Below are 27,191 nucleotides of genomic sequence, written 5' to 3'. Positions count from 1 at the left end.
GACACACCTGTTAATTGAGAAGCATTCCAGGTGACTACCTCATGAAGCTGGTTCAGATAATGCCAATAGTGTGCAAAGCTGTTATCAAGGTAAATAGTGACGACTTTGAAGAATCTAAAAGATGAACCATGTTGTTTTTTAACACTTTTTTGTTTACTGTATAATTCCATATGTTCCATATGTTATTTCATAGTTTTGATGAGTTCAGTATTGTTCTACAATGTAGGAAAAAAAATAAAATAAAAGCATCGAATTTGAAGGTGTTTCCAAACTCTTGACTGGTACTGTATATATATATATATATATATATATATATATATATATATATATATATATATATATAGAGAGAGAGAGAGAGAGAGAGAGAGAGAATAGCTATATTTCTTGAAAATAATTTTTTAAACTTATTTTAAACCACTGATTGAATGGCATAGCTGAAGGGCTGCAATCTGTCTGGAAACAGTACTTTCAAATGTTCAGATTTACAAGAGTGTGAGGATATGATGACAAAATACACACTTTTTCTTCTTATTTGCACATCCAGTGTGTTCTGGGTTGATTACTTTTCCTAGGGTCTCTTGGCGAAGTAAGTACAGCTGGCTAGCCACTCCTCTGTTGCACTGCTTTTGGTCATGGAAAATTTTAGATTAGATTAGATTAGATTAGATTAGATTAGATTAGATAAAACTTTATTGATCCCTTTGGGTGGGTTCCCTCAGGGAAATTAAGATTAGCCAATTAGCCTAACTGCATGTCTTTGGACTGTAGGGGAAATCAGAGCACCCGAAGGAAACCCATACAGACATGGGGAGAACATGCAAACTCGACAGAAAGGCTCCTCATTGACTGTGAGGTTCGAACCTGGAACCTTCTTGGTGTGAGGCAACAGTGCAAACCACTGCACCACCATGCTGCCCACTGTTACACTATCACACCCCAAACTCTGCCAACATGATTAATACATCCAACTGGAACTGATATTTACAACACTGTATTTTGTATGTATTTTGTATAGCACTGTATTTTGTTTGTGTATAAAACTGTCAGCATCCTACCTGTCTGTGTATCTGGATTGTTTGAGTGTGACAGAGCCCCTGCCTTCCTGTATGGGTGGATCTCGTAGCACATGGTAGATGAGTGGACGACAGACAGAGCAAAGAGGATTCTGAGGTTGTGAAGTCAGCAGCACAGCGTCAACCTCCAGTTTCTTATCAAAGGTGGAGAGCTTTACAGCCTTTACTTTCTTATTACTGGTGGCACGCAGAGTTAGAGGAATATCGCAAAAAACATTTTGGGGGCCAGCATGAACTGATTCACCTGTCTCCAGGATGAACTCCAGATCAGAGATCGCCTGATTGCCTATTAGCACAAATAACATCCAGTTAAAAAATTAATAAAATGTTCCAAAGCAGGTGACTTAAATATGATAAGTTATCAAATAAAAAAACATTAATTCACTCATTCAGTTCAAACATTTGTATTCCTATGTTTGGTGTTAAAAAAATTAAATATACCTCTATTTTACAGCAGTTTCCATTAAACATTAATTTAATGATGTTTTCCCATGATTTCCCATGTTTTTAAACATTAATTTAATGATTTTTTAATGATCTTCCCATTATAACACAGCCTAAATATTACAGCAACTATGTTCAAGTAAGACGTTATCTTTATTAACAAAACTATGCATTTCTGGATTATTTATTTGTATGTACCCCATTAAGTGATTAATGGGTGAATTAAATACAGTCCTATTTAAGGCATGGCATGTTCACACAGGCTCAAAGGAGGATTTTGTGTAGCATCAAGCTAAGAGTCAGTGGAATCATGAAAAGTTTGCAAGACCTAAATAGTATATATAAAATAATAATATAAAAATATGTGGGAAAATGGCTTTCATTTTAGAACTCACTGAAGGAGATATAGGTGATCCATACAGTAAGTGTGTCTGGAACTACTGCATGCTGAAAATACAACTGCAGAACACATCCTCCAGTCTGAAGACACTGAGAACTCATATTGGCTTCATAAAGGCTGAACTCAGGGCTCCAGGAGTGCATGCTAGGTTCACACGGCTGATAAACATCAGGAGCACCTATTGCACACAATACAGACATTCCCACATACTTTTCATATGTTTCCCATCGAGCTATAAACACATTTCTTTATTAGAATCAGTAGAAATTAACACAGAATTTTCATGTTTTCCTTTCATCTCACACACACACACACACACACACACAATTCTTGAAAAAAGAAGGGAGTCAGTGCCAACAAGTGCCAAACTTTCACAGTAATTACACCTCAGATAAAGCTGGCTCACACTTACCACTTCACATGAACCACTAACCACTGTGCAATGATGGTGATGAACTCATGCAACTCTTCCAGTCAAAACCCAGCCACAAGTCCACCATGATGTGACCATATCCTAAAGCAGAGCTTACAGCTGGACCACTTTTGGCCCAAAAAATAAAATGCCACACAAAATATGGTTGCCTTTAAATTTGCCGACTTGCATTGTGGCGCTTTTGGATGGCAAATTGCTATGGCTGACAACTAACTTATGTGCCTAGAGTAAACAGAATTTGGTCAGAAATTATCTGCTCAGTTAGATAAACAAAATGTTTAGGAATAGCCATGTCAATAGCCCCGTTTTCATATCCTCTTCAAGGCAGGAAACTTATGCCTTTTTTTCTGCCTCACTTTCACTATAAAATGTTCTCCGAGTCGGCACAATTGGTAGTCACAGAGACAGAATCAATGTCTGTGTATGACAGCCAGCACAGTGGGACAGGGGTGTGACATTTTTTACTTTGACATTCGTCTTTCTGAGAGCAGTGTAAATTCAAACGTCTCTGTTTAAGGTCCGTGCACCTTTCTGCCTGAAATTGCTTCCTACTCCTCTTCACTTTCTCCTCCAACATATTTCTGAGCACACAAACATGTTGCTGACACAAGTCTCTTCACTTCTCTCTCTCTCTCTCTCTCTCTCTCTCTTTGCAAGCACAGTTTTTCTGTGACAGACCTTTTTTCCCAAAAAGCTAGCTTGGCTAAAGGACACAAACATGTTGTATATATATGTAGCGCGGATCGAGTGTGGGTGGAGCACAGAGGACGACAGGACAACGCTTGAGATGCAGAGGGGGCTTTTATTAAACAACTTTTCAGTCTAATCGCCCGCTTCTCGCCCACTGCCACAATATATATTGAGACTGTTAATTTCCTTAAAACTCAGTTATTTAAAGGAAGTGATTACATGTTGCATATGATGCTCAGCAACTTTGCTGATGTATGAAGAGTGATCTAAATGTACATGGCTAACAAAAGCACCGCAACACCCACTATTTTTTTGAAAGCTGATGTACTTGGGGTATTCATATTTCTGATGTGTAGATACATCACCCTAGATGCCTACGCTCCTTTGTGTTACACGTCACGCCTCTGGTTGTGGAATGCCAATGTTCTGAATTTCTTTCCCACCTAAAATGTTCTCCTACCCATACAGCAAATTTATAACCATATCTGTTATTTTGTCCTACCTTGAGAGAATATCCTACCAGTGTAAAAATGTGCTTCCCTTCATGTTTAAGGTGGTAGTCCATTACTATCAATTAAAACACACCATAACTATTGTTCCTTCATCTAAAGGAAACAAACCAATAGTTATTCAATTCATTCACTGGCAGCATATATTTTTGAGCATGTATGAAATAGTGAATGATCTGTTGTGTGCTTGAGCAGTTTACTTGGGTAGGACATTTTCCGAGGCAGGAAGAAATTTTAAAACGCTGGCTCACAATGTAAAAACACACACTGGCACAGTTTTATGCCAGCTTTATTTGGTTCAGTGTAAACAACCAAATATTGCGGTGTCTTCATTACACCAGTGTTATGGAATATCTTTGTTAAAAGGGTGAATGTATACTTAGGGATGGAGGCAGAATAAATATGGTGCAAAAGAAAGATAAAGGGGGTAAGACAGAGAAGAGTCGCACTGGGGGCAGGGAAAAGGTTGGGAGCCGGAAGAGCCTGGGGAAAAAAAAAAGTCTTGGCAGTTCATTTGAAGCACACTTCTCCAGACCTCAAGGCACAATCTGGCCCAGGCACAACATAGCAAGTGAAATGGATTGGTGACTTAATGGTTATATACAAGATGTGGATAAATAATTTATGAGTGGGAGCTCATGTGAAAGTCTATGAGAGAGATTTAAAATAATCCATTAATGTGGGAACTAATGTCTCGTGTGTGAGAGAAAAAAGAAAAGCTATTCCTTACACACACACACACACACACACACACACACACACACACACACACACACACACACACACTCCTAGTCTCTAAACCAACAGATTAAATGGTATTCCAGTTTGTAGCACATCACATCCAGCAGTGCTGTAAGGCTCAAGTTAACTCTAAAACAAGATAGACAGAAAGACAGACAAGAAACAGACAGGTACGTGGAAAGACAGGTCAACAGACTGTTGGAGAAACAGGCAGGTAGAATGACAGGCATCTGGAGAAACAGACAGACACACAACTTGAGATACAGCCAAACATCTGGAGAAACAAAGAGACAGACACCTGGATATGGAGAAAGACAGCTGAACAGAGAGAGATTGAATTAAAGAAAAAGACACTTAGCTAGAGAGCAGAAGACAGCAGAAGAGACAAACATCTGTAAACACACAAAATCTAGTACAATAAAATAAAATGGAATATCAAAAAATGTGACTCTGATAAGATGAACTGTAATTTAGACAGATAGAAGGTAGGAAGGAGATAATACAGTAGAAGAAAAAAATTACCACCATATACATTATATAAAGCTGTTTGAAAAAATAATGGAAAAAACAAACAAACAAACAAACAGTGGCTTTGTTGTGCTGTTTTGCTGGCATGGTTTGAGTTAATTTGTCTCCTTAGAGGGAAGATCAATTCAGAGTGATTCTGACTGATCAGCTTTATCATATGATGAAACATTTTTCTCCTGATGGGAGTGGTCTCTTCAAGGATGACTCCGCCTCCAGCCACAAGACACAAATGCTCATTGAATGGATTGATGAGTATGAAAATGATGTAAATAATATCTAAATCTCTACTACAATCATCAAATCACTGATTGAGGACTATCTTTTAGAATAATCACCCTCCAATACAGATCTAGAGACTAGTAGAATTCCTGACAAGGTACATAGAAGCTGTCATTCATGTGGTTCATGTTTGCTGCTCGAAACCTTACTAATACACTTTATGATGTTTTCTCCTTTTACTTGTCACTCTCTCTCTCTCTCTCTCTCTCTCTGTATATATGGGTCCGTCTCAAAAACTGGTCTCTCATTTGGGATATTATGATCAAAAAATAATTTTTCTAATTTTCCTTTTTTTTTTTGTATTTACCTAACACTCAATGTTTCTTTTGTCATGTTTAATAAGAATAAAGATAGTATCTTGCTTTATCTGGCTTCCACCGTGGAATTTTTTTTATTACAATTCAAATGCTTTTCTAAAATTGATTTACATATAAAATAACTACATCATGAAGAATTAAAGCCCCTCCTTCACAGATGAATGAAAATACTGAATAAAATTCCTCTTTTTGATTGCTTGGGTTAAAAATGCCAAGTTATTATGACTGAATTGATTATTCACTTAAATATGAATAATATGATACATTTTGGGTATTTGATATGGCGAAATAGGACAATAGGACACAATGGAAAAATCAAGAACATATCAGAAAGATGAGAATAATGGCGCTGGTAAAAGAACAGCGACTGTACCGGCTGAAGGTCGCGCAGGTCTCTGCTGCGGCGCGCGAGCAACAGGACATCACTACCGCAACAGATGGAGTGCGAGGCGGGGGCGGGGCAAAATGACTGGCCGTAGATTCTATCAAAAGTTCGATCTAAATTGACCATGGTTGCAAAATATTGGCCAAAAATACGCAAACACTACAAAATATGAAAGTAAGATGAAAAAGAAACATATTGTCTTATACTGCAAGACTGAAACAAAATAAAACTGTCAAAACTCACCTTTACAGTGATAACATCCGAACAGATCACCCACGTAACAGAAAGACTGCAAATGGAAGCACGATCAACTTCTAACTGTTGGAGTGGAAAATTCCATTCTGCACATGCAAATTGTGAATGTGTATCCTTCCCCGCACACAAATAACACACTACAGTAAAAAAATAGACCACAACTCATTTTATAGCTCAGAAATTCATACAAGACCAGCTACCATTGTAACACATTCTGTAAGAAACGTATTCTAGACCTAACTTTCAGCTTTCGTTTTAAAAAACAAAATCACAAATTTATAACTACATTTTTATATGGTGTAATGACTTTAAGTTACTACTTTTGGTGAGGTAGTGACCTTGACCCCGAGGCTTTCCATTTAAATCAAAACACACAATCGTATTGGTTTTGGGTATGCGAAAAATGGAGTTACAACGGTGATCAAATATTTTGCATGATGTTTTATTACAGTTATGATTATTCTGTGAGCGCACCAATCCTTAGGTGTATAAAGTTACAACTTAAAATACAATTAGTGATAACTGGAGACTTTTCAGTGGACGACAACCTTTTTAAGGGAATGCGATGTAGTCAACCATTTATCATGTCTCAGATCAAGACGCCATTTTTCCAGAAATTTGCAGAATTTTTGCCAAATTCTGAATATTCACATCAAAGATTTAGTTTTATTTGTATTATTTCTTTCATCATTTTATTTCAAATTAAAACCAACATCACCATTCAAAACCATATAGTTTATTGACTGTGAGTATATTTAGTGGGGTACCCCCACAGTACCCAGTTTCTGAGACAGACCTATATATATATATATATATATATATATATATATATATATATATATATATATATATATATATATATATATATATATACACACACACACACACACACACACACATTACCTTGCAAAAGTATTCATCCTGTTGGTGTTTGTCCTGTTTTGTCGCATTATAAGCTGGAATGAAAATGGATTTTTGGAGGGTGAGCACCATTTGATTTACACAACATGCCTCCCCCTTTAAAAGGTGCACATTGTTTTTTATTTTTACTGTGACACAAACAATAATTAAGGTGAAAAAACAGAAATCTAGAGTGTGCATAGGTATCCCCCCCCCAAAAAGGTCAATACTTTATAGAGCCACTTTTGCTACAATTACAGCTGCAAGTCTCTTGGGGTATGTCTCTATGAGTTAGCACATTTAGCCACTGGGATTTCTGCCCATTTCTCAAGGCAAAACTGCTCCAACTCCAAGTTGGTGTACAGCAATCTTCAAGTTATGCCACAGATTCTCAATTGGATTAAGGTCTGGGTTTTGATTAGGCCATTCCAAGACATTTAAATGTTTCCCTTTAAACCACTCCAGTGTAACTTTAGCAGTACGTTTAGGGTCATTGTCCTGCTGGACCATGAACCTTTGTCCCACTCTCAAACTTCTGGCTGTCTCAAACAGGTTTTCCTCCAGAATTGCCCTATATTTAGTGCCATCCATCCTCCCTTCAGTCCTGATCAGCATTACTGTCCCTGCAGATGAAAAACATCCCCACAGCATGAGACTGCCACCACCATGCTTCATTGTAGGGATGGGGGTTCTCAGGGTGTTCGGTTTGCGCCACACATGGCATTTCCCATGATGGCAAAAAGTTAAATTTCAGTCTCATTTGACCAGAGAATCTTCTTCCATGTGTTTGGGGAGTCTGCCACATGCTGTTGGGCAAACTCCAAATTTATTTTTTTTTAAGCAATGACTTTTATCTGGCAACTTCCATAAAGCCCCACTCTGTGGAATGTATAGCTTAAAGTGGTCCTATGGACAGATACTCCCATCTCCACTGTGACTCTCTGAAGCTCCTTCAGTGTTATCTTTGGTGTCTTTGTTGTATCTCTGATTAATGTCCTCCTTGCCCGGTCTGTGAGTTTTGGTGGACAGCCTTCTCTTGTCAAGTTTGTAGTGGTGCCATATTCTTTCCATTTTGCTATAATGGATTTAATGGTGCTCCATGGGATATTCAAAGTGTGGGATATTTTTTTATGACCCAACTCTGATCTACACTTCTCCACAACTTTGTCTCTGACTTTTTTGGAGTGTTCCTTGGTTTCATGTTGCTTGCTTAGTAGTGTTGCAGAGTCAGGGTCCTTCCAGAACAGGTTGATTTATACAGACATCATGTGACAGATCATGTGACACTTTGATTGTAAACAGATGGATCTTAATCAACTAATTACAGAGGTGCTTGAAAGTTTGTGAACCCTTTAGAATTTTCTATATTTCTGCATAAATATGACCTAAAACATCATCATATTTTCACACAAGTCCTAAAAGTAGATAAAGAGAACCCAGTTAAACAAATGAGACAAAAATATTATGCTTGGTCATTTATTTATTGAGGAAAATGTTCCAATATTGCATATCTGTGAGTAGCAAAAGTATATAAACCTCTAGGATTAGCAGTTAATTTGAAGGTGAAATTAGAGTCAGGTGTTTTCAATCAATGGGATGACAATCAGGTGTGAGTGGGCACCCTGTTTTATTTAAAGAACAGGGATCTATCAAAGTCTGATCTTCACAACACGTTTGTGGAAGTGTATCATGGCACAAACAAAGGAGATTTCTGAGGATCTCAGAAAAAGCGCTATTGATGCTCATCAGGCTGGAAAAGGTTACAAAACCATCTCTAAAGAGTTTGGACTCCACCAATCCACAGTCAGACAGATTGTGTACAAATGGAGGAAAGTCAAGACCATTGTTACCCTCCCCAGGAGTGGTCGACCAACAAAGATCACTCCAAGAGCAAGGCGTGTAATAGTCAGTGAGTTCACAAAGGACCCCAGCAGGGGCGATTTCTCAGAGACAACAAGGGAAGCCGAACTTCCCCTAAAATTCTCTCCCCAAACTGTGGCGTCTATGATGTTGAATTCTCATTAAAACAATAACTTGCATAACATAATATATGCCCAAGATTGTATTTACATTCATAACTATCCCTATGTCATCCTGTAACTTATTTGAGTGATGTCCGACGAACTTGCAGTTCGCTACGAGAATCACCTTTGCTGCCAGGCTGTAACCTTTCTTATTTTAATGGGCTCTATGGACTGGCAGCCGGGTATCCATTGCAGTCTACGAGACGGCTCTGAACAGCCAATTTCAGCTAGTTGTCTCATCTCATTCTCATTATCTCTAGCCGCTTTATCCTTCTACAGGGTCGCAGGCAAGCTGGAGCCTATCCCAGCTGACTATGGGCGAAAGGCGGGGTACACCCTGGACAAGTCGCCAGGTCATCACAGGGCTGACACATAGACACAGACAACCATTCACACTCACATTCACACCTACGGCCAATTTAGAGTCACCAGTTAACCTAACCTGCATGTCTTTGGACTGTGGGGGAAACCGGAGCACCCGGAGAAAACCCACGCGGACACGGGGAGAACATGCAAACTCCACACAGAAAGGCCCTTGCCAGCCCCGGGGCTCGAACCCAGGACCTTCTTGCTGTGAGGCGACAGCGCTAACCACTACACCACCGTGCCGCCTCGGCTAGTTGTTATTGGTTAAAATCGACAAAATCGTCACTTCCAGGGAAGCCGGGTATCTCTGGGGGTAAACGGGACATGGGAGGGCCAAGAAGCCAGCTGATAAAGGATTATTGGAGGTGGTGTTTGAAAGACATGAGGAGGGCGGTCGCTGTACTTCGGCGAGGAACACGGTAAGCATGATCAGTCAGTCCCTAGCGGATGTCGAGAAAGTGTAGTCGTGTGCCAAAGTGCTGTCCGAATTTCTTTTCATATAAACGTTTCTTCTCATTGATGTCTCTGTACATTACTCTGTAAATAAATGTAAATATTACTCGTTGTGCTCCGTTAACTTTCATCCATTCTATCAGTTTGATCATTTGTGAATTCACTCGTTTATTTCATTTGTAGTTCAATCAACGTGGTTGTAGGCTAGCTTGAGCCTTATTGGGATCTGCAGTGCTAGCTGCTAACAGCTGGTATCTATCTGCTATAATGGCAAACGTCGTGGACATGCTTTTGTCAAAACGTTTTGACACTCTGCCATATGAGGAGAAAGTGAGAATTAAAGAGCAAGGCAGACCAAAGCCCAAGCTTAATCTCATTCAAAAATCAGCAGGTCATAACAGGTCTTTTCAGGTGTCTTGGTATGAAAATGTGAACTGGTTGACTGGGTCTCCTGTGTGCATCATTTAATGTTCATGAATCTGAAGTGTGTATATTGTTCAGTAATGTTAAGAGAATGGTGGGCTCTGTGATATAGGTTATACCTGGGTATGATATTCAAGGTTCTGTGTGTTGCATAGCCTACCTGGTTATGAATTTCCAGACTGTGTTGCAGAAGATGTTCAAGGATGTGTTGCACAGCTGGGTGTTGTATTAAAGACTCTGTGTTGCATATCAGGGTATGATGTTCAAGGCTCTTCGTTGAATAGCCAGTGATTTTTGGATGTTTGCTATTTTTGATTAAGGATATGAGGCACTAGCCTGGCAAGCCAGACTATAACATGAAATGTACAAGCAAAAATACTTTCTGCCACTAGGTGGGGTTGTCTCGTTCACCATGCTAATGGGGCACACCTTTCTATGCTTTGATATCCGGCCTACAGGTTTTACGATGAATGTGTAAAATGGGCTTCCCCTGTTTTAAAAACCAGCAGCTGCCACTGGACCCCAGGGTAACTTATAAGCAACTGAAGGTCTCTCTCACATTGGCTAATGTTAATGTTAATGAATCCACCATCAGGAGAACACTGAACAACAATGGTGTGCATGTCAGAGTTGCAAGAAGAAAGCCACTGCTCTCCAAAAAGAATATTGCTGCTCATCTGCAGTTTGCTAAAGATCATGTGGACAAGCCAGAAGGCTATTGGAAAAATGTTTTGTGGACGGATGAGACCAAAATAGAACTTTTTGGTTTAAATGAGAAGCGTTATGTTTGGAGAAAGGAAAACACTGCATTCCAGTATAAGAACCTTATCCCATCTGTGAAACATGGTGGTGATAGTATCATGGTTTGGGCCTGTTTCACTGCATCTGGGCCAGGATGGCTTGTCATCCTTGATGGAACAATGAATTCTGAATTATACCAGCGAATTCTAAATGTCAAGACATCTGTCCATGAACTGAATCTCAAGAGAAGGTGGGTCATGCAGCAAGACAATGACCCTAAGCACACAAGTCATTCTACCAAAGAATGGTTAAAGAAGAATAAAGTTAATGTTTTGGAATGGCCAAGTCAAAGTCCTGACCTTAATCCAATCGAAATGTTGTGGAAGGACCTGAAGTGAGCAGTTCATGTGAGGAAACCCACCAACATCCCAGAGTTGAAGCTGTTCTGTATGGAGGAATTGGCTAAAATTCCTCCAAGCTGGTGTGCAGGACTGATCAACAGTTACTGGAAACGTTTAGTTGCACATATTGCTGCACAAAGGAGTCACACCAGATACTGAAAGCAAAGGTTCACATACTTTTGCCACTCACAGATATGTAATATTGAATCATTTTCCTCAATAAATAAATTACCAAGTGTAATATTTTTCTCTCAATTGTTTAACTGGGTTCTCTTTATCTACTTTTAGGACTTGTGTGAAAATCTGATGATGTTTTAGGTCATATTGTTGCAGAAATATAGAAAATTCTAAACGTTTCACAAACTTTCAAGCACCTCTGTATGTGACTTATGAAGTGAATTGGTTGGACCAGCTCTTATTTTGGGGTTTCATACTAAAGGGGGTGAATACTTATGCACACTCCAGATTTCTGTTTTTCATCTTAATTATTTGTTTGTGTCATACTAAAAAACCAATGTGCACCCTTAAAGTGGTAGGCATGTTGTGTAAATCAAATGGTGCTAACCCTCCAAAAATCATATAATTGAACTGAATAGAATAGACAATGGAGACGTTCTGGGGAGACATACAGCTAAAGAGACAGATAGACAGCTTGTAAGACAGACAAACAGACAGGGGAAGAGCCAGACAGATAGACCCTTTCGACTGTGTTCCTTTGGCCTTGAATGTGTATGGCTGCCTGGCCTCGAGCATGTAAGTTTAAATGAAGCCAGCCAAGGTTAAACTCAATTGGTGAGATAAACAGAGTGAGGTTGGAAATAATAGCTGTATCAGATGCAACACAAATTCCCCCTCTGGGAAAAGTACTGTGGCAATATTTTTGTACACATCATCCTTCCTTCTGTTAGCAACCTGAACCATCTCCTTGTGCTTTGCAGCTGTGGCCAAGGGTTCTACACACACACACACACACACACACCTTATAGACCATGCTGCTTTGCCATGCTGACAGCTTGCTAGAAATGAGTGGTGCATTACAATTTTTCAAATCTCAAAGAAATGTGTTTAGAACACTTGGAATGGATGGTGTTAATCCATTTTGGTTTACTGCAGCATTCTCCCAAGCCTTATTTCATGTTATACAAATACTACTGTCATTTTAGTTGAAAAGTCTTTTCTGTGGTGATAAACGGACTGGCAAAATAATTCACATTTAGTAGTCACCAGATGGTTTATCACCTGTTTAAACATAAAGCCAAAACAATAGGTTGTATTAAATTGATTACAGACCTGAAGCAGTGCCAATCAATCTTACTTGCCATATCTGAGGATACTCCAACTCTAACATTATTAGCATTTCAGTTCTTCATCTCCAGAAATTAATGCCTTGTATCTCATCAATCTGTTTTGAAAAACAAGATTCAAATCCAAAAACTACTCTCTGCTACATGTAAATGGAAGACTTTACACTTAACCTTCCTCATGGCAGTGTTTTTTCAAGGAACTCTTGCATGAGGAAAGGATTTCCACAGATCTGCCTCTATGTTTCAAAAGTACATACTCATCTATGACATGTTAGTGAGTGGGCAGCAAACAGCTAAGAAAGCTCTGATTGGAATAATCAGTAACATCTGCTACATGAAGAACAGAGTTCATAAGTGATACAGGATGAGCATAGCTTTTTTATGACAAGCCAGGTGTGGAACCCACCCAATATTACCAAAACTTGAAGCTTTGCCAATTCTTTTCCTTTTTTCATCTTTGAAATGGCAAAGAAAAGTGAGTTCTTTATCCTGGCTATTATTATTTAAGAATTTATCCCTTAAGTTTTTCCAGACTTCTCAGGACTTGCACGCACCTGGCCAGGAGGATCCTCCTGGCAAGCAAGCCTGCAGAAGTGAGAGCAGCCTGAACTTTGGATCCTCATTAATCAAAGAGCTGGTATTGTTTTTTTTGAAAAACGTTCACTGTTCGTGGCCGAATAGCGTGATCAACTCAACACAATTCATATGTGAGTCAGGTTTCAATTTTCAGACTCTCCTGAGATGAATGACACAAAACAGGACCAGGAAGGTCTTAGGATGGTTAGCTTGTGTTACACACTAATGAATCCAGGATCACGAGACTAACACTTTCTGATCATAGATACGTACCCACAGCTTCTTCTGGTGTCCAGTAACCACTGCTGTCACAGGAATGGGGTGAGGTGGCCTTGTGGGCATACTGATGGAGTGCTCCATGTTCATCACACAACTGACAGTTCACTCCCTCCTCCCTATACATGCACACAACAAATTCAAACAGTGTGAACACACATATAACATTCAGCTAGGGCCTATGGATGTGAAATATACAGAACCTACAAGGGGTTTGGAAAGTATTCAGACCAGTTTGTTTTTTTTGCACATTTTATTGTTACAGATTTAATTAAAAATTGGTTACATTTAATTTTTTCCATTAATCTACAAACAATAATAAGCAATGACAAAATATCATCATGGTTTTAAGAATAATTTGCAAGTTGATTAAAAATCAAAAACTAAAATCACCTCATTTAGATAAGCATTCAGATACTTGGCTAAAGGCATTCCGAACTGAGCTCAGATGCATCTTGTTTGCTTTGGTTTTCTTGATAAAGGTACACACCTGTGTGTATACTAGGTCCCACAATTTACAGTGAATAGCAAACCAAAATCCAAGCCATGAAGCCCAAGAAACTCTCTGTAGACCCCCACAGTTAAACTGTCAAGACATGCATAGGCAAGGGTATAAAGCCAAACTGAATGCTCCCAGGATCAAAGGGGGCCCCATTATTGTGAAATGGAAGACATTTGGAACCATTCATATATTTGCATCTCAGAATCCACATGCAAAAACTACTTCAGAAGAGTGGGAGTACCTGCTGGAAGGACAACCATCTCAGAAATATCATGCTGTTACAGTAGATTGGCGAGATAGAAGCCACTCCTGTGTAAAAGGCATATGTCAGCCACCCTTTGGACTGAACTCCAAGTGCTACATCTGGCAAAACTAGGTATTGCTCATCAGCTTGCTAATAGCATCCGTATGGTGGTTTAGCCATGTTATGATGGTGCTTTACAGAGGGAGGGACAGGGACACTGGCAGAACTGAGGGAAAGATGAATGTAGTCAAATACAGATGATGACAGACTGGGAAAAGTTTTACCTTTTAGTACAACAATGACCCAAAGCACGCAAAATGCTGGAGTGCCTTCAAGGCAAATCTTGGAATGTCCTTGAGTGGATTAGCAAAAGCCCAGACTGAACCCCATGTGACATCTGTGGCGCATGGAGACTCCCCATACAATATTTGCAAAGATTATAGAGACTTACCCAAGAAGATTTAAAACTAACTGCTAAAGGCACTTCTACAAAGTACTGAATAAAGGATCTGAATACTTAGGGAGAGCGGGGAGACTTGAGACAGGGGAGACTTGGGACACTTTGTATTCCCGTAAATGAATTTTTAGATTACAGCAGAAATTAGATGTTGCCTCTTAGAGTAACCTACTTCCTTTGGAGCCACGAAGCTAGACTCTGCAGCAAGGTCTGTGCAGTTAAATATTTTTGTCAACCAAAACTTGTATTTTCAGTTCTGCTTCCACCCTGACATGGAGCAAATGTAGGTCCCAACAGCTCCCGTTTTTTTTTTCCCACTTATTGTACACCCTCCTCTAACCATGATTAGACTATTTCTATGTAATACTGACTAAAATTCACCGGCAATTTATTTCTGCTCAGAGGCGGTGCTCTGGTAGCAAAAACATAAAACAGAAGAGGAGAGCAAGTGACAACTAAACAGCTAAGCTAACTTGTGAAGCAAGATGGTGGAAAGCAGCCAACTCACTGTTGAATTTCTCCATGATGAGCTTAAACTCTCCCATGAGGTTATCCTGACTGACATCAGGGCAGAAATTTTCACCCTTCATGCAGAGTTGAGACAAGAAATCAAGGCTATATGCTCAGAAACAACAAGAAGCTTCCAAAGCCTGAGCCACGAAGTGGGAGAGGAGATCAACAGTCTCCTCCAGGACCATGCCTAGGTATCAACCGAACAAGCTAACATGACGCACAGTCTTACACATGCCCTTGACCACATTCAGCAGCTGGAAAATCTCGACGAACAAAAAACAAAAGAGCTGAAGCATCTGAAAGACAAATGTTTTGATCTGGAGAGCAGGAATTGGTAGCAAAATTTGAGGTTTATTGGTTGGAGGAGGAAGTGAATCAAGATGGTGGTGCGTACACGCAGCGGCTCCTCTCCATCCCAACAGAATGGTGTTTTCGTGTTTTAAAACAGTGTGTATCTGTTGGTCTTTGTCACGTCCATCAGTCTTAAGGCGCACATACTCCCGTGAGTTTCTGCTCGACATCCGCAGAACTATATTCACGATTATAAATCCAGCGGACGTGGAAGTGCCATGTGATGATGGTTTGCTCCAGAGGCCTGCTCAACCACCGACCCCCACTCCTGCATCCAGCCCACAGTGGAGGCACCACAGGCGGAACATGCGGAAGCAGAAGAGGGGCAAGTGTGGCGGTATCCGGGCTAGGCTAGCAACTAGCCCTCACCAGCTGGCTATCCCTACCATCACTCTGGCCAGCTTGCTGGACAACAAGCTGGATTATGTCCGCCTACTCCACTCATCTTCTAAGTCTGTGAGTGAGTATTGTGTCCTTGTGTTTGTGGAAACATGGCTTAATGACAGCGTCCCAGACTGTGCCATTCAGCTAGCCCAGCTAACATGCTACCAGTCAGAGAGAGCGCTAGACGAGGGGGGGAAGACTCGCAGTGGAGGACTCTGTGTTTACATCAGTGATGCCTGGTGCTGCGATGCTGTTGTGGTCTGCAAACACTGCTCACCACTGGTGGAGTTTATAATTATTAAGTGCCGGCCATTCTACCTGCCGAGGGAATTTACAGCCATATTGCTGGTAGCAATATACATCTCTCCCAGCTCCAATAGCAAGAGGAGTGAAGCACTGAACAAACTCTATCAGCACATCAGTGAGCAGCAGACAGCCCACCCAGATGCTTTCCTCATCCTGGCTGGGGATTTCAACCATGAGCGTGTTTCCAAAACTCTATGGACATATCAACTTTCCCACATGTGGAAACAATACTCTGGACAATGTTTACACCATGCATAGAGGCACCTACAAAGCCCTCCCCCTCCCCCACCTTGGGGCCTCAGATCACTCCACTGTTATGTTAATGCCAGCATACAGGCCGCTGGTTAAAGTCACCAAACCAGCTACAAAGCAGGTACGTGTGTGGCCAGAGGGGTCCTCAGAGGCACTCCAGGACTGTTTTTCCACCACTGACTGGAGTATGTTCAGACAGGCACATGGAGACCGTCACTGCCTACATGAGGAAGTGCATGGACGACGTTACAGTCACCAGAACCATCTCTATTCGGGCAAATCAGAAGACATGGCTGACAGGGGAAGTCCACAGGCTCCTGAGTGCTCGGAATGCCACCTTCAGAGCTGGGGATGAGGTGGGCCTGAGGACAGCTAGGGCCAACCTGTCACGAGGCATTAGGGTGGCCAAGAGACAGTATTCCAGGACCATTGCTGACTACTTCAACGACAGCAGAGACACCAGGAACCTGTGGCGGGGGATTCAGACCATCACAGACTACAAGCCCTCGCCGCAGACCTGTGATAACTCCACCTCTCTGCTGAATCAGTTGAATGACTTCTTCGCTCACTTTGAGGCAGACAACAGCACCACGGCACAGAAGACCCCACCACCTCCCAGCGACCAGGTGTTGACACTGTCCCCAGACAGCGTGAGGAGAGCTCTCAGGACAACAAATGCACAGAAAGCCCTGGGTCCTGATAACATTCCTGGTCGTGTCCTGAGAGACTGTGCAGAGGAGCTCACAGATGTCTTTACAGACACCTTCAACATCTCATTGAGCCAGGTTGTTGTCCCCACGTGCCTCAAAGCCACCACTATCATCCTGGTCCCGAAGAAGCCGTTTCCCTCCTGCTTCAATGACTACCGCCTGGTCGCACTCACTCCCATCCTCATGAAGTGCTTCAAGCGGCTAGTCATGCGGCATATCAAGTCTGCCCTTCCCCCCACCCTGGACCCTTTCCAGTTTGCATATCAGTCCAACCGTTCAACCGATGACGCCATCTCCATTGCCCTCCACTTAGCCCTCACCCACCTGGAGACAAAAGACTCGTACGTCAGAATGCTGTTCATAGACTTTAGCTCAGCGTTCAACACGATCATTCCTCAGCAGCTCATTCATAAACTGGACCAGCTGGGACTCAACACCTCCCTTTGCAACTGGCTGCTGGACTTCCTGACGGGGAGACCACAGGCTGTACGGGTCGGCAGCAATTCCTCCAGCACCATCACATTGAACACGGGGGCCCCCCAAGGATGTGTGCTCAGCCCCCTCCTCTTCACTCTGTTGACCCACGACTGCACACCAACATCCAGCTCCAACCTCTTCATTAAGTTTGCAGATGACACAACTGTGGTGGGTCTCATCAACAACGGCAATGAGACAATCTACAGGAGTGAGGTGAGCTGCTTGGCCATGTGGCACAAGGACAACAATCTCCGCCTGAACGTGGAGAAGACGAAGGAGATTGTTGTGGACTTCAGGAGAGCGCACACCCAGCATGCTCCACTAACTATCGATGGTGCTGCAGTGGAGAGGGTGAGCAGCACCAAGTTTCTGGGTGTGCACATCTCTGAAGACCTGTCCTGGAGCAACAACATCGCATCACTCGCCAAAAAAGCCCAACAGCATCTGTACTTCCTCCACAAACTGAGGAGAGCAAGACCCCCGGCCCCCATCATGCACACATTCTACAGAGGCACCATCGAGAACATCCTGACCAGCTGCATCACCGTGTGGTACGGCGCCTGCACCGTGTCCTGCTGCAAGACTCTGCAGCGCATTGTGAGAGCAGCTGAGAGGATCATTGGTGTCTCTCTCCCTTCTCTTATGGATATCTATAACTCCCACCTCACCCGCAAAGCCATCAAGATTGCAGGTGACCCCACCCATCTCACAGCCTCTTCAGCCTGCTGCCATCGGGGAGGAGACTGCGGAGTCTCCGGGCCAAAACCAGCAGGCTCAAGGACAGTTTCTTTCACCAGGCGGTCAGGAGGCTTGACTCCCTCCCTGTTCTGCCCCTCCTCCCCCCTCTGCCCCCTGCCACAGATTCTGCCCGTACACCCCCTGCCCCCCCTTCAGCATCTGACATCATGTCACCCTCACAGTTCCCCCCCAACACACACACACACACACACACACACACACACACACATACTCTCAACATTCATTCACACGCTGAACTCAGGAACCGCACATTTCACTTTACCTTGCTCATTTGCACTATTCTGCACTTAACGGCTATTAGTTTATTGTTTATACTGCTTATTTCATGTTTACCTGCTATACCTCAAGTGCCCTTGACTGTTTATTTTATGTCCTTTTGCTCCAATTTATATGTATGCGTACGTGTGTATATATATATATATATATATATACACACACACACACACCTGTGAGTGTTTAGTCTATGTCTATTTCTTATCTAGAGTGTTTATACTGTTTATATTGTTTATTTCAGTTATTCTATTTTTATTTATTGCATTGCCTGTTTTCACCATGGGTCAGAGAGAACTGAAATTTCATCTGTGCTGTATGTCGAGCATGTATAGCATATTTGACAATAAAGTTGACTTGACATCCCGGAGGGAGCTGAGGGTTCGTCTCCCAGAAAGTTCATGATGGAGCTTATCCCGGAGATCCTGGGGACCAAGAATTTTCCTTCTCTGGTAGTGATTGGCCATGCCCATCAATCTCTGGCACCCAAACCTAAAAAGGGAGCCAGGCCAAGACCCATCATTGTCCGGCTACATTACTACGCACAAAAGGGGAGGATTTGGGGCATTGCTAAGGGCAGGGATCCCTTCACCTTTCGAGGCACCCTGGTCTACATCAATCCTGATCTACTGGTGGAGATAAGCAAGCTCTGGGCTACTTTCAATGTGGTGAAGGCGAAGTTCCAGGAAGCCAAGTTTGAATACAGCCTCTACTACCCTGCATTCCTATCTGTCAACCGAAATGGTGTTTGGCATACCTTTGACTCCCCACAAGCAGCAGAGGACCTCTACCAGGGAAAGATAGCTTCACTGCAAGATGGCTGACTCCTCTCATTTGTTTTTGTTTGCTGCCATGTTGGCTTAAAACACTTTAACCGGGAGAATTAATGGCTGGGTAAGTGTGTGTCTGGCAGCTGAGGAATGGTGGGGCTTTCTGTACCCACTTAACCTTGTTTGTGGAGTTCATGCTTGACAACGAAGTACGTCTGAAGCTGGGAGTGACGGGTGGCACTGTCGCTTACCAGGAAAATGGTAATGTTAAGACTGCAACTCCACAATTAACTCACTCTGACTCTCAGTAAAAAGCTATGGGTTAGCCTGTCTGCTAACCTGTCCAGCAAACTTTATTCAAACAGAGCATATTCGGGTCCACAGCTGGTTACTGATTACTGTGTTTTCTACACTTTTTCTTTTCTTTGGCTTTCTTTATTTGCAGTATATGTTGTTGAATACAATCTCTTTGAAATAGGAGCATTTAGCAGCATTTATGATTAATCACATCATTTCTCCCCCTCCTCTCTCAAGTCTCCTGTTTAGATTGGATTGTATTTAACATATGGTTAAACACTTTGGTGACCCCCCAGTATCCAGATTACTAAATGTGCACTGCATGCTCTGTGTTTGAAATGATAATGCTTGCAATATTTTTGATAGTCTGTCACTTAATTTTATCACCTGTATCTAGAAGGGTGTAATAGTTACCTTTTATGTCCTAGGGTGCTAAAACTGAAGCTGATTAGTTCAGCCAGACAGTGCTAGAGCACCATGTTTAGTCTGAAACAAATGTGGGTATTTTGTACCTTTCAGCTGAGGAAAGGTAGTGGTGGTGGGGATATGGTTCTTCTTATTTGTGTTTTGTTGTTAGCGATGGCAATTGCAGTGTTATTTTTGTTCTTTGAGGTGTGGTTTTGTCAGCTTATTTGGAGTTAGAAATGGCTAACTTTCATGGAAGTGGGGAGAGCTTGGTCCAACTTATCACCTGGAATACAAAATGGGGATGTAAAGAGAGATAGAGTTTTGGCTCATCTTAAAAAATTAAAGGCAAACTTAATATTTTTCCAGGAGACACATCTGAGAAATAAAGATAATGGTTATTTACATAGAGGCTGGGTGGGCCAGGTTTACCACTCCAGCTTCCAGGCTGGATCCAGGGGGGCTGCAATGTTAATAAGTAAAGCCATCTCTTTTATTTGCTCCAAATCCTTTTCTGATAGGCAGGGTAGATATGTTGTAGTAGAAGAGAAGTTTTACAATGTCCCACTCACTCTAGTCTGTGTATATGCTCTTAATTATGATGATGACCAATTTTTCTCATCATTATGGTACTTGATCCCTAATCTGAACTCTCAGGGCTTAATCATTGGAGAAGACTTCAATTGTGTCTTAGATCCTAAATTGGACAGATCCTCCCAAACCAGCCAGCCCCTCTCTAGGTCAGCAAGGAATATAGAATAATTTCTGAAGGATTATGGAACTGTCAACCCCTGGTGGCTCAAAAACCCATCCTCTTGCTGTTATTCTTTCTTATCCCCTGTCCACCAATCTTATTCATGGATAGATTATTTTCTTGTAGACTGCAAACTCTTATCATATGTCAAGTAATGTGACTATGATGCAGTTGTTATCTCTGACCATGCCCCACATCTTTTACAGTTGGCATTTAAACACATCAACTACTGCTTCCTGGTGGTTCAATAATTTATTGTTGACGGACAAAGAATTTGTTAACTTCATCTTGGACCAGTTGGAACAGTTTATCTCTACTAACGATAAAGGGGAAGTATCAAAAGGAACACTTTGGGAATCTTTGAAAGCATATATTTGAGGCCAGGTTATTTCTTATGCCAAATCCGCCCACCACTCCCGCCTTAAGCGCCGATCGGAGATCTCAGATGAAATTTTAAAGGTTGATCACCAACACTCAGTTACACCCTCCATAGCACTCTATAATAAGAGGATCTCCCTCCAATCAGATTTTGACTTCCTTTCTACTGAAGAATCAGCAAAGCTACTGCTGCAGTCCAGATATAGATGGTATGAGCAGGGTGAGAAGGCTGGATGTTTATTGGCCCATCAGATCCATCAAACAGCCACAGCAAGACTTATAGCATAAATTCATAGGAATTCTGGGGAAATTCTCACTGACCAACTATAGAAATTAATAATGAATTTCAATCTTTCTATACATGTCTCTACACCTCAGAGTCCAAAGGAGAGCCTTCATTAATAAACGGCTTTCTAAATAAATTAAAAATCCCCACCATAGAATCAGACCACAGGATTAGTCTTAATGAGCCTTTCTTACTTGAAGATTTAACATGAGCAATTAAAGTATACAAAGCTCTAAAATGCCCGGCCCTGATGGGTTCACCTCTGATTTTTTTAAAAAACTTTCTCAAATTTACTCTCTCCTGTCCTATATGATACCTTTAACCAAGCCTTTATGCAAAAAAAACCCTCTTCTCCCTACTTTTTATCAGGCATCCATATTAGTGCTGTTAAAGGAAGGTAAAGACCCTAGGGAGCCAAGCTCTTACCGACCCATTAGCCTTCTAAATGTAGATAACAAATTATTGGCCAAAATGCTTGCCATCTGGTTAGAAAAAATTCTTCCATCAATGATATCATCAGACCAGACTGGGTTTGTTAAAAATCGTCATCTGTTCTCAAAGCTTTGCAGGCTCTTTAACATTCTGTACTCCCCCAGCCCAACTCCTCAGAATCCAGAGGTTGTTATCTCTCTGGATGCTGAGAAGGCCTTTGATTGAGTTGAATGGGATTTTCTCTTCACTGTTCTTGGAAAATTTGGGTTTGGAGATAACGTTATAGCTTGGATCAGGCTGCTGTATATATCCTCTCTTGCTTCTGTGCAGACCAACTCCCTTAGATCTCCCTATTTCCCCTTGCATCGGGGGACAAGGCAGGGGTGCCCCCTTTCCCCACTTTTATTTGTCCTAGCTATTGAACCGCTAGCTATCGCCTTGCAATCCCTCAAGGACTATGGAGGAATCTGTGTGTGTGTTGGGGGATGGGGGGGGGGGGGTTGGAAAACAGAGTGTCCTTATATGCAGATGACCTGCTTTTATATATGTCACAAATCCCTATGAATCCATTTCTAATATATTGTCCATTTTGAAGGACTATGGTGAGGTATCTGGCTATAAGTTGACTTTATCAAAAAGTGAACTGTTTCCAATTAACAAGTCTGCCCAAAGTCTTTCATACCCGCATCTACCATTTAAAATGACAGCAAACTCATTCAAATATCTGGGCGTGATTGTAACAAGAGGTATGTCCAAATTATTTAATGCAAATTTCAAGCCACTACTTGAAAGCACTGTTTGTGAACTTGAAAGGTGGTCCCATCTCCCTATCACATTGGAAGGCCGAATCAATGCTGTTAAAATGAATATTCTTCTGAAGTTTTATTCCTATTTTGAACTATTCCAATACTAATACAAAAGTATTTTTAAAAATCCATTGATAAAACAATTTCTAATTTTATTTGGAACAAGAAAACTCCTAAAATCAGAAAAGCCTATTTGCAATGCCCAAAATGGGGTGTGGAAATGGGACTTCATCATTTCCAGTCTTACTATTGGAGTACATACAAACTCCACAGAGAAAGGCCCTTGTCAGCCGCTGGGCTAGAACCCAGAACCTTCTTGCTGTGACAGTGCTAACCACTACACCACCATGCTGCCCCTGTTGTAACACATTCTCTGAAAATATGGTTGTGGCAGCGGGGGCATGGTCAAGCGCCGGTCTGTGACAGGAGGGTGGAGTCAGGGAAGGTGAGTGGCAGAATCACTACACCTGAGAGCAATTAACCTGTGTTTGTGTGTCTTCCCAGTGACCGCGCCCTATTTAGGGAGGGAGAGCGAGAGCAGAGGAGATCTCTCCCGAACCAGACACCTGATGTGTGTGCGCGCGTGTGTCTGTGTCAAACATATTGTGTTCACTGAAAAGTGTAGCAATAAAACTATTTGTTGAACCTGATCTCTGTCCTGCCGTCCTTTGTGCTCCACCCCTCCGTAAGAACTGCTACAGTGGTGCCGAAACCCGGGAAATTGGAGCACAGCAGCCTAACAGCCCCATGGCGTCCTCCCCATTCGCCGAACTGGTCCACGCCCTCGCCACGGCCCAGCAACGCCAGCACCAGGAGCTACTCACCCTCCGAAAGGAGCAAGAAGATCGGTTCGAGGCCCTGGTGTTGGCCCAACAAGAAGATCGGGAGGCGTTCCGGCACCTCCTCGTGTCAGCGGGGTCCACCAGCGCTCCGACCGCGGGCCCGTCTCACCTCACTGTCGCCAAGATGGGCCCGCAGGACGGCCCCGAGGCGTTCATCACGCTCTTCGAGCAAGTCGCCGAAGCCTCGGGATGGCCGATGGAGCAGCGCGCGGCGCGCCTCCTCCCCCTGCTGTCAGGAGAGGCACAGCTGGCCACGCTACAGCCGACCGCCGGCTGGCCTACGCGGACCTCCGCCGGGCCGTCCTCCAGCGCATGGGGCGCACTCCAGAACAGCAGCGCCAGCGCTTCCGCGCATTGTGCTTGGAGGAAGTCGGCCGGCCATTCGCGTTTGGCCAGCAGCTCCGGGACGCCTGCTGGCGGTGGCTGAGGGCTGACAACTGCGACGCCGAGGGAATCATCGACCAGGTGGTACTGGAACAGTTCGTCGCTCGCTTGCCAGCAGGAACTGCGGAGTGGGTCCGGTGCCACCGCCCGGCATCGCTGGATCGGGCAGTCGAGCTGGCGGAAGACCATTTGGCAGCTGTCCCGGTGGCAGGACAGCAGATGGCATCTTCTCTCCTCTTCTCTCTCTCTCTCTCTCCCCCTCCTCCTGTGTCCTGTCCTCGCCCCATTCCCCCACCGCGGAGGCGGGGGCCAGCACCACCCCAGCCGGCCCGCCGCACCCGCGGTGCCCTCCTGTTTCTCCCTTCTGTGTCTGTCTCTCCCCCACCTCAGGTGAGTGAGCCCCAGATCACCGGTGCAGAGGGAAAGCCCGGGCCGGTTTGCTGGCGCCGCGGGGAGCCGGGCCACCTTCAACAGCAGTGCACGGCGATGGAGGTGGGCACGGTGGTTCAGATCCCCAACGCGCCAGAGGCCGCCCTCGATCGGGCTGGAGTGTATCGCATACCGGTGAGTATCCAAGGGGCTACATATCAGGCGTTGGTGGATTCTGGTTATAATCAGACCTCAATTCGCCAAAGCCTGGTTCAAAACGAGGCATTGGGGGGAGCACAGGGGGTGAAGTTGTTGTGTGTGCATGGGGATGTTCACCGCTACCCTTTGGTGTCGGTCCACATTATTTTCAGAGGGGAAAAATTTATAGTGAAGGCAGCGGTTAATCCTCGCCTTACGCACTCTTTAATTTTGGGGACTGATTGGCCGGGATTTCGGGGTTTAATGACATGCCTAGTAAAGAGTGGGTCCTGCCATTTGACAGGGGGAGGTCCCGGTGTCGCTTTGGCGGGAGCAGCTGTCACAGAGCCGTCTACGTCATCTCCGCATCAGAGTGAGGAGCCGCCGGCTCCTCCTCTCTCTATTGGGGAATCCCTTGCGGATTTCCCATTAGAGCAATCGCGAGACGAGACTCTGCGGCATGCTTTTGACCAAGTGAGAGTAATCGATGGTCAAACGCTCCAGCCGAACGCCACCCCGTCCTTCCCCTACTTCGCGATTATGAAGGATAGATTATACCGAGTGACGCAGGACACTCAAACTAAAGAGTGAGTCACGCAGCTTTTAATTCCGAAGAGCCGCCAGGAATTGGTATTCCAGGCGGCTCACTTTAATCCCATGGCTGGACACTTGGGGCAGGATAAAACACTAGCCCGCATAATGGCCCGATTCTATTGGCCGGGGATTCGCGGCGATGTCCGTAGGTGGTGTACGGCATGCCGCGAATGCCAGTTAGTAAATCCAGCAGCCATTCCAAAAGCGCCTTTGCGCCCTCTTCCATTAATCGAGACCCCATTTGAGAGAATTGGGATGGATCTCGTTGGGCCATTAGATCGGTCAGCACGAGGGTACCGCTTTATATTAGTTCTGCTGGACTATGCAATGCGATACTCGGGAGCAGTACCTCTGGGCAATATCTCAGCACGCAGTATTGCAGAGGCGCTCTTCCGCGTCATCTCCCGAGTTGGAATCCCGAAAGAGATTCTGACTGATCAAGGCACTATGTTTATGTCACGAACACTGTGCGAACTGTATGGGTTATTGGGGATTAAGCCAATCCGCACCAGCATGTATCACCCACAAACGGACAGTTTAGTGGAACGGTTCAACCGTACCCTCAAAAATATTATTAAAAAATTCGTAAGTGAGGACGCACGTAACTGGGATAAGTGGCTCGAACCCTTGTTGTTCTCAGTCCGAGAGGTCCCCCAAGCCTCCACGGGGTTCTTCCCATTCGAATTATTATATGGGCGTAAGCTGCGGGAAAATTGGGAGGAGGGACCTTCACAAAGCAAGAACGAAATTCAGTGTGTTATGGACCTGCGCGCAAAACTCCACATGCTCACCCACCTAACTCAGGAGAATTTGCGGCAGGCCCAGGAACGGCAAGCCCGCCTGTACAACAAGGGTACGTGCCTTAGAGAGTTCACACCAGGAGATAAGGTACTCGTACTGTTGCCCACGTCGAGCTCCAAATTGATCACCAAGTGGCAAGGACCCTTTGAGGTCACACGGCGAGTTGGGGACGTCGACTATGAGGTGAGGCGAACGGACAGGGGTGGGGTGCTACAGATTTACCACCTCAATCTGCTTAAACTCTGGAATGAGGAGGTCCCCGTGGCGTTGGTGTCAGTGGTTCCGGAGAAGGCGGAGCTGGGGCCGGAGGTTCAAAAAGGGACATTGGCATCACGTACCTCTCTGGTCCCCTGTGGAGACCACCTCTCCCCGACCCAACTCACGGAGGTCGCCCAGTTGCAGACCGAGTTTTCGGATGTGTTCTCGCCCCTGCCCGGTCGCACTAACCTCATAGAGCACCACATAGAGACACCCCCGGGGGTGGTAGTGCATAGCCGCCCTTACAGGTTACCCGAACACAAAAAAAAGGTGGGTCGGGAAGAACTTCAGACCATGCTCGAAATGGGCATCGTCGAGGAGTCCCACAGTGACTGAAGCAGCCCGGTGGTCTTGGTACCCAAGGCCGACGGGTTGGTCCGGTTCTGTGTGGACTATAGAAAAGTCAACGCGGTGTCTAAATTCGACGCGTACCCAATGCCTCATATTGATGAGTTGCTCGATCGACTAGGCACGGCTCGCTTTTATTCGACACTGGATTTGACGAAGGGATATTGGCAGATCCCCTTGACTCCACTATCCCGAGAAAAAAACGGCCTTTTCCAGACCATTTGGTTTACACCAATTCGTCACACTTCCGTTTGGGCTGTTTGGGGCACCCGCGACATTTCAGCGGCTGGATAGGGTCCTCCGCCCCCACGCCACCTATGCGGCCGCGTATCTAGATGATATAATCATCTATATTAATGACTGGCCGAGGCACCTTGAACATCTGAGGGCCGTCCTTAGGTCACTGAGGCGAGCGGGGCTCACAGCCAACCCAAAGAAGTGTGCGATTGGGCGGGTGGAAGTACGGTATCTGGGCTTCCACTTCGGCAACGGGCAGGTGCGTCCCCAAATTAATAAGACGGCAGAG

The 27,191-nt window shown here is 43.8% G+C and overlaps 1 protein-coding gene across 2 annotated transcripts in view; it reads right to left on the bottom strand.

The window, feature by feature from the left end:
- The window catches only part of pappa2 (pappalysin 2), a 312,855-nt gene that overhangs the window by 166,670 nt on the left and 118,994 nt on the right, over positions 1-27,191 (bottom strand). For both annotated transcript variants that reach the window (XM_060931153.1, XM_060931162.1), the window contains exons 6-8: positions 13,516-13,637; positions 1,913-2,095; positions 1,056-1,359 (exon numbers count right to left, since the gene is read on the bottom strand). In XM_060931153.1, coding sequence (XP_060787136.1) covers positions 1,056-1,359; positions 1,913-2,095; positions 13,516-13,637 — 609 coding nt within the window. The remainder of the gene's footprint in view (positions 1-1,055; positions 1,360-1,912; positions 2,096-13,515; positions 13,638-27,191) is intronic.

Source organism: Neoarius graeffei, chromosome 1 (assembly GCF_027579695.1).
Source record: "Neoarius graeffei isolate fNeoGra1 chromosome 1, fNeoGra1.pri, whole genome shotgun sequence".
Classification (NCBI taxonomy): domain Eukaryota; kingdom Metazoa; phylum Chordata; class Actinopteri; order Siluriformes; family Ariidae; genus Neoarius; species Neoarius graeffei.
The sequence above is the reverse complement of the archived record's forward strand: the minus strand, read 5'-3'. Positions and strand labels throughout refer to the sequence as shown.